Source organism: Mastomys coucha, unplaced genomic scaffold (genome assembly GCF_008632895.1).
Source record: "Mastomys coucha isolate ucsf_1 unplaced genomic scaffold, UCSF_Mcou_1 pScaffold7, whole genome shotgun sequence".
Taxonomy (NCBI): domain Eukaryota; kingdom Metazoa; phylum Chordata; class Mammalia; order Rodentia; family Muridae; genus Mastomys; species Mastomys coucha.
In genome coordinates this window covers 56,080,128-56,090,958 of record NW_022196913.1, presented here as the reverse complement: position 1 = coordinate 56,090,958, position 10,831 = coordinate 56,080,128, and the positions used below count along the sequence as shown (strand labels likewise).

Sequence of the window (10,831 nt, the reverse complement as noted above, 5' to 3'; positions counted from 1 at the left end):
TGTGACTTGGACTATGACTTTGATACAGCCAGTAAGTACCCTGCCTTACTGTGCACACACTTGACAACACTGTATGATAATACAATTAGGGTCCAAGCATAGGAAATGCAACAGAATGGCTTATTTTCATCTGTATCCAGCCACTGGGGCTTTTAGACCTTTGCAGAAGGTGCCTAAAAGAATAAGAATGCCAAAAACAGGAAGAAGAAATCCCTACTGACTAGGGGAAGGGGAATGGATGCATGGCTTTATCTTTCCCTCTGCGTCCACGCTGTCTGGTACCCTTCTCTCTCCCTTGGCATTTTAAGGATTTAGCTTATGGTTGGGATCTGAAATGTCATCCAGGGTACATGTGTTTGAACATATTCCTCTGACCTGGTGGGACTGTTTGAGGAGACTGTGAAGCCTTTAGGTCATCTTTTCTGAAGGTTACATTTGCTCCCGGTTGAGATGTGCAGTTTCCTGTCTATACAATGTGAACAAGCCACCGCCTTATATCCTACTGTAACTGCCTTCCCGTTATGATGTCCTGTACCCTCTGAGACCACAAGGCTAACAAGTCTTCCCTCCCCATCTATGTCACAGCCAATAACTAAGAAAATAATCTAACACTTTCATTCCCTAGAATTATGAGTCAATCTTTGAAAAAAAAAAGGTTTAATTTGGTGGACTATAACTGAGACTGCTGCAGGGACCTCTGCTGAATCCACTGTGAACAGTGAGATAAGACAGAGATGTAAGTAAAAAGCCTAGACATTTCAAAAGCTCTATCATATAAGTTTTAAATATTACTATTTTGGGTTTTTTTAAAAAGATTTATTTATTTATCTTATGTATGTGAGTACACTATAGCTATACAGATGGTTGTGAGCCTTCATGTGGTTGTTGGGAATTGAATTTTAAGACCTCTCCTCGGCCCTGCTTGCTCAGCCCCTGCTTGCTCCGGCCCCAAGATTTTAATTTACTACTACAAATAAGTACACTGTAGCTGTCTTCAGACATACCAGAAGAGGGTGTCAGATCTCGTTACGGGTGGTTGTACGCCACCATGTGGTTGCTGGGATTTGAACTCAGGGCCTTCAGAAAAGCAGTCAGTGCTCTTACCCACTGAGCCATCGCCAGACCCTATTTTGGTTTTTAAATGCAACATATTTACTTATTTGTGAGGGGAGAGGTGGTATGCAGGGCCACCTTGGCAAGTGCTTGTTTGGGGGTCACTATTTCTAATGCTGGGAAACTGCAGTGCTAGAGAGGGGACCTATGAGAACCTCTCCTGAGGCACTCACTACCCTTGCCTTTGAGCTGCTAGGTTTAAAAGCAGCACATCAGATGGCTCTTTAGAAGACAGCAGCACTAGATGCTCTCACTGTGCTCTCATCAGGCTGGCTGGGTAAAGCTAAGGCCTCTCCCCAGGACCTTTGCCCTAGCAGTGTGGTTGGTCTTCAGAGTCCACAGTAGGCTTTACACATCCAGCGTTTAAAGTGATACAATGCCTTTGTGTGCAGACAGCGGAAAAACAGACAGGCCCTCCTACTCACCTCTACCATATCTGCAGCAGGCTTGCCTACTCCTCCCAGGAGAGATGTGTCGCTGGCAGCAGGGCCGAGAGGCCCCCACCTGGGCGGCCTCTGTGTCTCTGGCACACTGCTGTTCCTTGGACTCTGCAGTTCAGGAAAGTCCAACCTGCTAAATTCAAATTCGGGTTTAGAGGTAGATGCACTTTTCGCAAGGATCCTGGACTTCCGGTCGGGTCGCTTGTGACAGCCATCTGGAATTACAGAATGAAACGTTGGGATGAAGTTAGGATGTGCCTTGCTCATCAGCACTCAAATATCAACTTCAGAGAAACGAGTGCTGCAGCAGGCTGCTATTAACATAAGCTCGCTCCTGCTCCTCATTACAGCAGCACTGGATACAGATGACAACAGGCATCCCCCGGAATGGACATTTCTGGAATAACACTAAAGCTGATGAAAACAGCCACGCCTGACTGCACAGCTGGCCATCTTAATCACACATGTCTGCGCTGGGTAAACTTCAGGGGAGTCTCACAGATTTCCTGTGAGTAAGCAAAGGGGTGGAGGTTGCTGTTTGAAGCTTTCAGCCTCTTTCCCATACCTCAAGCCATGGATAGTGAAGTGATGACAGTTCCATGAAGCCTCCCATAGAGTTCTAAAGCCAAAGTTAGTACAAATTTCCACTTTCATGTGCCAGGAGGGTCATGAGTAGAGTAGATGAGAATAGAAAAAATTTCTTAAACCAAGTGATAGAATTACACATTTAAGGCCATAGAGCCAGTTAAATACACACACACAAAGCTGTAAGCTGGGTGCACACCTTTTGTCCATTTAGGAGGCAGAAGCAGAAAATCTGTGTGAGTTCAAGGCTGGCCGGGTCTACAAAGTGAGTTCCAGGATAGCAAGAGCAACATAGCAAGACCCTGTCTCAAAACAAAACTAACAACAGCAACAACGACAAAAAAGGGCAAAAGCTATAAATCATTATAGAAATAGTTGTAGGGGCTGGTGTAACGGGAGATGGCCTGGCTGCTCTTACAGAGGACCCGGTTCAATTTCCAGCACCCACGTGTCAGCTCACCACTACCTCTAACTCCAGCTCCAGGATATCTGACACCTTCACCTACCTATGCATGCAGGAAAAATACCAATGCACATAAAAACAAATCATTAAAAAAAGGAAAGAATTAGTTTTTTCTGTGATCAAACAGTACTAGTAAAAAATGTACAGGAGGAACACATGCAGCTGGGAACACGGCTCAGCAAATACACTGTAAAGACTCGAGGGCAGAGATCTTACAAAGACCTTTTCCTAAGCACAATGCTACATATGCCCATGATCCCAGCAGTTACGAGGCTGAGATAGGAGGCCCAAAAATTCAAGGCCAGTCTGGTCTATATAGTAAAGCCTGGTCTTGAAACTAAAAACAACATAGGTACCAGGTAGCCCCCTAGCTTTCAGCCAGGTGGGAAGAGAAATTTTTGAGCTGGGAGATAGAAGTGTAGTCTCCAGTCACCAGACTGCCCAGGTCTGGGGCCATTGAGCATGGGATTTTAACTATACTTATACCTTTCTGCTACTTAAAGTGCCCCCACAGAATGAAGAGAAGCCCGCTCAGGAATGAGCATGGGCACACACAGTACAAAAACTATGGTTATGGAGCTTGAGGTCATCACCTGCATGCTGTGTGATGGTCCTAACAGTCTAAGGAACCTCTGCATATACAACAAAACACACACCACACTGGAATAACCCATCCCCACCCTCCACTATTGCCTGAGAAAAATGATGTGTAGAAATCATAGCAAGTCTGATGCCCTCAGCGAGGCCAGGTTCTAGGCACATTTCTTAGAGCAGTCATGATGAGCATGGTAACGGGAATGGTACCATTTCAGGAAAGTGGGAAAGACTGGTATTATACCAGGGGTTGTCGGCTTTACCAGATGCACGGGAGGCCAGGTGACATGGCCCTCTGGCCGCTCTCCCCTCACAGGGCACCGCCCCATCAGCCCTTCTGTTGCTTGACTTTTGCTCTTCATATGCTCTTCTCTCATCAGAGGATTTTTTCTGCAGGAGAGATTTAAAAAAACAAACAAACAAAGAAAACTATGAAACGAGAAAACTACTACCAGAGCTGGAGAAATGGCTCAGCGGTTAAGAGCACTGACTGCTCTTCCAGAGGTCCTGAGTTCAAATCCCACCAACCACATGGTGGCTCATGACCATCTGTAATGGGATCTGATGCCTTCTTCTGGTGTGTCTGAAGACAGTGATAGTGTACTCACATACATTAAATAAATAAATCTTTAAAAAGAAAGAAAGCTACTACCACACTGATAACGAAACTTTAACACTGCAAACCAGTAAGTATTCACAACCCAAACATTCAAGGAAAGAATAGACCAAATCATTGGTAAAAAGACTATCACACGCTGACTTCCGACACTGCGAGCAATCAAATGACTACCACAAGGGCCTGCAAACCCACAGCACTTCCTCACCTTAAATACACCTTTTGCTTCCTGAGGAGGAGGGTACACATGCTCATTCCGGGGCTTTGCTGTCCGAAAGCCTGGGTGACACTGTGCTTGGCTGTAGTTGTACTGCAGGGTTGGCACTGAGCAAACATTCTGTGTGGACTCCAGGGCATAAGTGGGGTAGGCGAAAGGATGAAGCGCCATCTCAGAAGACACGTACTGGGCGGGAAAGGTAGGGGCTCCGAAAGCCACGTCTTCAGGATACATTTTTTGTCTAAAAAGTGTAAATTTCAGTTGCTGATTTCATAACACAAATCAAGGACATTAATTACTTTCAAGATGCTAATTTAAACTTTTTAATATTTTTTTTTAAAGACCATTTACTTTCACATTGGAAACTCCCCTATCAACAACCAAATGAGGAGCCAGGCAGTGGTGGCGCACACCTTTAATCCCAGCACTTGGAAGGCAGAGGCAGGTGGATTTCTGAGTTCAAGGCCAGCCTGGTCTACAGAGTGAGTTCCAGGACAGCCAGGGCTACACAGAGAAACCCTGTCTCGAAACACCCCCCCTCCAAATAAATAAATAAATAAATAAGTTGAGATGCAATGCCAGCACAGCAAGAGCATGCTCCAACATTTTGCACCCGACTGCTGGTCAAGGACCTGGCAAGGTCTCGGCAAACTAGACACTAGACGAAAGGCCATTCCCTCTGCTGAGGAGGTACCCTACAGACTGCGCAGCCTTCCTCCGGGTCCTCAGGATCCTGCCCTTTGAACCCTGCCACCCCATCCTGCACTGGGCTGGGAAGGACAGAGTACAAAGAGGATTCTGCACACAACAGAGGCCCAGAGCCATAAAAGATGGGCACTTTAATAATTATTCAGTTACACTGGGGATTGACCCTGAGCCCTTGTGTATGGTAGAAAGAGCTTCACCACGGAGCTGTCACTGGACACCCGGTCTCGCTAAGTTGTCCGGCCCGGCATGTTTTCTATCTGATCCTTCGTCTGTCCCCTTCCCATCTGTCCTTCCTTCTTGTGAATTGTTTGGCTCAGTTTTGCTCTGGTGGCTCTGAAGATCAAGCCCAGGGCCTGACAAATGGCAAAGAAGCACTCTAGTGCTCAGGGGCATCCTCAGCCCCTATGTGTATGAAACAAATGAACCCTGCAACTGTACTTTCTAAGTACCAGGGGCATCCTCTGCCCCTACGTGTATGAAACAAATGAACCCTGCAACTGTACTTTCTAAGTACCAGGGGCATCCTCAGCCCCTACGTGTATGAAACAGTGCTCAGGGGCATCCTCAGCCCCTACATGTATGAAACAGTAGCAAGGTAAACAAATGAACCCCGTAACTGTACTTTCTAAGTACCGTAGTCTCTGTCCTTTCTTGGATGACGTTTTAGCACAGAATATAGTTAGCAGCTCTTTACTGGTTGAAGAGCTCCCTTCCCTCACCTACAAGACATCCTGTAAGATGCTCTATACGTTTCAGAGTATGTGAGGGTCTAATTACCACTATCTCCAGAAAACAAACCCTTTACACGAGGCAAGGCATTGAGAAAATACATACTCCGTCGCTGGTGATTCCTGTACAAATGGATAGTAAGTGCTTGCACAGCCTGGGAAGACACATGCTTCTGAGGACTCTGACCATGGCACATTGAGCCCAGCAAACTTAGGGACAAATGGTTTGACATCAGCTGACAACTTGATGCTATCCTGAGGAAGAAAGGAGGGTGGGGATGGGCTTTTAAGTTCTTGAGATTCTCCAAATTCGGACAAACAAAAACCTAAAGAAAGGTGCTCCATTCTAATAGGCCCATTGCTGATTAAAAAGGTGTAGAGCAAAGACAAATATTTATTTGGCAACAGTATCTCACTGTTGCTTTTTTTATTATTAAGGGGGGAAAAAAAAGAGGCTCCTGGACCTTACAAGTGAAAAAGGACAATGAATTAAAGTAGGAGGAAATCCAACCTTGTTATATAATAAGAACCATAACTTGAATGTTTGAGGATTTAAACTTGGAGACAGTTATTTTTACTTCTTCCATCTTTATACATGAGATATATAAGAAACCTGAACCTAGTGTAGCCAAAACACACCCAGAGAATGCTCAAACTTGCTTAAAACACATTGCTGACATTTACTGCCATCTAACTTCTCAGCAAAAAGCACCACATAATTTGATCTGTACTTAGTAAACCACACAGAACCTTTGAGAGAAAATCATCCCACAGCCATGAACCCTTGGAACGCAAAAATAGAGCTTTGTCTTGCACTACGGAGTACGGGTTATTCTGACAACTTTTATCACCAAGGTTGGCCAATTTGGAGTGGATTTGTGACGGCAGGCGCGCCATCTAGCGGTCATGTCTGGGGAACCCGACGCGGCAGGTGGCCTCTGTGGCATCACTTCGCTGGCCGACCCGTGGGAGGGTCAAGCCCCCCAACCCCCGAACCTCAGGCCTGGTGGCCCCGCGCGTGTGTCTAGACCCGCAGCCCGCCCCTTACCTCGCCTTCCGGCTCCCGCGGCCGCTCCGACGCCATGGCGGCCACGGAAGAGCCCGCGCCGTGAAGCCAGCGGCGCGCCTAACCAACGACTCGGCGTTTCCGCCTTCCTGCGCGGCGGCGCCAGGACGTACGTCACCAAAAGGCGACGGAGGCCTTCGCCGCCGGAAGTGCTCGGCGTGGCGGGCCTACAGGGCCGCACGTGCAAGTCTGGGGCAGCTACAGCGTTGGAAGGTGGCTTCCGGGCCCGCCAGCAAGGGTGCGGCTGAGCTCTTCTTACGTGGGCCGGGCTTCGTGATGTGACACTAGGAGAGGCCAGGCAGGAGAGGGGGACCCCTAGGAACAATGAGGCCTGCAGAACTAGTCGGTGGTGGTGAGCTTCCAGGAACATCCGCTAGTGTGGAATTTCTAGGCAAGGTAGGATGTCATGTCCCGTGCTTGCAGGCAGATTTTAAGAAACCCAGAACTACGAGTGGTCAAATGTGTTTAGTTATGTGAGACTTATACTGGAATCTGGAGGACGGGAAGCTCTCGAAAAACACAACTTCAAAACGAAACTAACACAGAATTGTGGAGACAGATTGAAGGATAGAAAAAGGTTGCCTGCACCTGCAATGTGGGGCATTTGGCAAACAGGCCTTTGAGTCAATCTGTAGGTTTAGAATTAATCACCAGCCCCAAGCAAGACACCCAGACAGTGCCAGTTCTTGTTCAGGTATACCCTATAGATTTAGTATATCCCATACACGGAAGGATGTGGCTCTGTAGTGTTTACTGTGTTCAATGAGAAATCACCCCAGTTAATGTCTAATTATAGTCTTGTTACTGGCCACTCAATTTTTTTTTCACTTGTAGAATCCAAAGTTATTTGGGAAGTAAACCGGCAATAAAGCTGTAAAGTCTACTTTGACTCTAGATTTAATATCCCCAGTAACCCATCATTTGGAGCTGAATATTTATTTTTCAAATGTTTATTTTCCCCAAGGGTAAAAAATAACCAAGTCAAGTTAATTCCAACAATAGTGATATAAATGCAATATACAAACTTTATTTAACAAAACAGGTAAAGTAAAACAGGCATTTATATTAAGAAAAAACTACAAGAAAATTTAACAACTTAAAACTAACCTACTTGCAGTTGCATTTAACTGAGCTCTGTCGCTGTGAAGAATACAGCTCATGCACAGGTATGGATGAAAGGTTTGTACATTTTTTTCAAGTATTCACTGAATACTACCTTATATACACATTTACATTAAATTTGAAAAAGGTTATAGATGATTCCAGCTGTACTTCATTTCTGTTGTTCTTTTGGAAGAGGTCGTCTAAAGAGAAGAATATGCGGTTCTGTGGAAAGGAAAAATTTATCATTTAAGTTTCATGTTAAAACAACCAGTCACTGAAGTGTTCAAAATGAATTGTCGATATTATTGTAAACACTAAAAGCAGACAAACTCTTATAATAGCATTGTTCCACCATTTTAATCTTTGGCCTACTTTGGAAATAGTTTATACTTGCAAAGTCATTTCCAATGAAAAGAGAAATGTAATCTCTTTGGAAAAGGAAGAGCTAATTCAAGCTAATTCACATAAAAAAAAAAAAAAACCCAAAGTTGTTCCCATACACATACATTATATGTACAGTTGCCTAGCAAGTACAAAGGTTCAATCTGAGCACACAAAACAAGCCCACCAGAAAGCAAGGTGTGGTGGTACATGCCTGTAATTCCTGTGCTCAGCTAAGAAAGGGCTGTTCTAGTCAAACCTGGTCTCTGTAAGAAAGACCTTAAAAGATAAAATTAAACCAGCAGAATCCACCTAATACTTTCCATTCGATGTGATGAAAGCCAGCAATCTATAGTTAATTCCTCTACCGCTTTTGTCATAATTCCAAGAAAGACTCCACTTTAACAATGCCATTTTCAAGGATAAAAAGATAGCATCACCAGGCAGTGGTGGTGCACACATTTAATCCCAGCACTTGGGAGGCAGAGGCAGGCCGATTTCTGAGGCCAGCCTGGTCTACAGAGTGAGTTCCAGGACAGCCAAGGCTACACAAAGAAACCCTGCCTTGAAAAAAACAAACCAAACCAAAAAAAAAAAAAAAAAGATAGCATCAATTTCTATATATGTGCAGGATTTAAACACTTGTTTTATGCTGAATAAGTCATTTTTACAGGTATGAAGAATAACATTCCTTTATAACAAAGCTTACCTGGCTCATGAATCATGTAATGAACCCATCCTAGACTCTGTTGGACACCAAGTCTCCTCCACTCTTCTTCGGACATCAGATGAGTTTTGGGTACTTGTTTGGAGAGTTCTCTGGGTAGCATGACATGCCTGTTAAAATATTCAGCCAAAGATTAATGCCATCTTTCCTGCCATCATCACTTTATACAGGTACCTTTGAGATACTTGAAAATTTGAAAGGTTTTGTCCTTAAAACAAACTTTCTATAAAGCAATTCTACAATAGTATCTGTATCCATCTTGGGTATTCCCAACAGCCTATACTTCTGGCTTTTGATGGCTTATGTTCAAGTATTAGGCCAATGTGAGCTGTACCAAAACGAAAGGCATTTTATTCTGTAGGGGTAAATTTCTAGCAGAATACCTATTAAGTAATCTTCCAGGAACAGACCCTTAAAATCTAAGTTGGGGACATTATTATACATCTTACCCTCTCCTATAGCTTCCTTTGGTCATGAAGCAACTCTTGGTCTACAGGATATAGATAGAAAATATTCAAGTACTGGAAAGAATTTTCAAAGAGCAAGATCATATCGAAGTAAAAGAAAAATTCTGCTAAATAGACTGGTGGTACAGGATAGCTAGAATAGCAAGGTAGAGCCAGAGGCAATTCTAACAAGGAGTTGCATAGAAGAGTGAGGAGCCTAGTCCTAGGATTAGTTGTCACCTCAACCTGAGATTACTAAACTTTTATAAGGGGGACTGGGGATGGGGTGGGGAACCAAACTAAGACAGTTACTGTGTTTCCTGTTATTCAATACTAAGTCTGTAGTACTTGTATATGTTCCAGTTTGCTTCATGCTTCAAAATTATCATGACAAGCAAGTCTTTTTTCTTTTTTTAAGAGACAGGGCTTCTCTGTGTGGCCTTGGCTGTCCTCTAACTCAGAAATCTGCCTGCCTCTGCCTCCCAAGTGCTGGGATTAAAGGTGTGTGCCACCACCGCCCGGCCATGCTTCAAAATTAAGAGCAAAAATATGCCTTTGGAACTTTATGTAGACCTTTCTTTTCTCAGTAAAGCGCATTTCCAAAACTTTAGGGAAGCATGTAAGTCTATTTAGTATCAAGCCATTGTGAACACAATTTTTTCCTTTTCTATGGAAAATCTACACAATCTTTTTTCTTAGTAATAGATCTAACATAATTTAATGAACAATTAAGCTAAATCAGTAATGTTTTAAGTATTATATAGAAACCTTAGAATCTCATTATTGAAACTTGTCAGCCATATCACTAGTGGCTCAGCTGTTTTGTGACCCCCTCGCCCCCATTATGCTGTGGTGCAAGCTATCTTTTTGCCTTAGGCTCCAAAGTGCTACAATTACAGAACTGGGCACAACATCCAGTCAGATGTTTCTTTCTAATGAATTGACCATTACATATACAAATTTCTGAAATGGCCAACAGACCATAGAAAGACATTTCTTTAGGCACCTGCTTGAAACCAACAGTGTCAGTAAACTGCTGGCCTTGATTCAGGGCCAAAACAAACACACGATTTTAACACATATACGCACAAGCAAATTTGTACCCTTGCTCTCATAAAGCATTTTGTCACCACAAAGTATTCTTACCCATACAAGTTTTACCACTCATTCTTGATATACTGTTTAATGTTTTTGTTATTGTTTCTGCTTTGTTGTTATAGATCATAGTAGAGGCAGGAAGGACTGCCAAGTTTCAGGGCACTTTGGATTACCAGTTTTTGAGGAGGTCTTTCTCTGAACTCAGGGAGACCAGCCAGTGCCTCATCCTCAATTTCCAATTTTTAAGACTACAAAATACCAGGCTGGTGAGATGGCTCAGCGGGTAAGAGCACTGACTGCTCTTCCGAAGGTCCTGAGTTCGGATCCCAGCAACCACACGGTGGCTCACAACCATCCATAATGAGATCTGACGCCCTTTTCTGGTGCATCTGAAGACAGCTGCAGTAAATTACTGCCAGAGCCAAGCGAGCGGGCCTGCAGAGGTCCTGAGTTCAACAGCAGCCACACACATGATGGTTCACAGCCATCTGTACAGCTAAAGTGTACTCATACACATAAAATAAATCTAAAAAAAAAAAAAAAAA

The 10,831-nt window shown here is 44.0% G+C and overlaps 2 protein-coding genes, 1 long non-coding RNA gene and 1 other non-coding gene across 12 annotated transcripts in view; 1 reads left to right on the top strand and 3 right to left on the bottom strand.

Annotated features, from left to right (window-relative positions):
* Secisbp2 (SECIS binding protein 2) overlaps positions 1–6,760 on the bottom strand; it is a 33,267-nt gene extending 26,507 nt beyond the window's left edge. Inside the window, exons 1-5 of one of the 8 annotated variants that reach the window (XM_031359556.1) lie at positions 6,513–6,729; positions 5,571–5,719; positions 4,020–4,269; positions 3,440–3,585; positions 1,539–1,768 (exon numbers count right to left, since the gene is read on the bottom strand). In XM_031359556.1, the coding sequence (XP_031215416.1) occupies positions 1,539–1,768; positions 3,440–3,585; positions 4,020–4,269; positions 5,571–5,697 (753 nt within the window). In that variant the 5' untranslated portion in view covers positions 5,698–5,719; positions 6,513–6,729. Of the gene's footprint in view, positions 1–1,538; positions 1,769–3,439; positions 3,586–4,019; positions 4,270–5,570; positions 5,720–6,512 lie in introns of those variants that run through there. The other 7 variants (XM_031359554.1, XM_031359557.1, XM_031359555.1 and 4 more) reach the window with 7 other exon arrangements.
* Positions 6,429–10,642, top strand: LOC116082683. 2 transcript variants are annotated; one of them, XR_004115387.1, is made up of 4 exons: positions 6,429–6,926; positions 7,648–7,696; positions 8,689–8,912; positions 10,409–10,642. It is a non-coding gene; the product is annotated as an uncharacterized LOC116082683 (long non-coding RNA). The 2 variants fall into 2 exon arrangements; XR_004115386.1 differs by lacking the exon at positions 7,648–7,696.
* Positions 7,465–10,831, bottom strand: part of Cks2 (CDC28 protein kinase regulatory subunit 2) — a 5,378-nt gene continuing 2,011 nt past the window's right edge. The window contains exons 2-3 of the mRNA XM_031359563.1: positions 8,725–8,852; positions 7,465–7,856 (exon numbers count right to left, since the gene is read on the bottom strand). Coding sequence (XP_031215423.1) covers positions 7,804–7,856; positions 8,725–8,852 — 181 coding nt within the window. The 3' untranslated portion in view covers positions 7,465–7,803. The remainder of the gene's footprint in view (positions 7,857–8,724; positions 8,853–10,831) is intronic.
* LOC116082890 lies at positions 10,109–10,245 on the bottom strand. The gene has a single exon (XR_004115507.1). It is a non-coding gene; the product is annotated as a small nucleolar RNA SNORA2/SNORA34 family (small nucleolar RNA).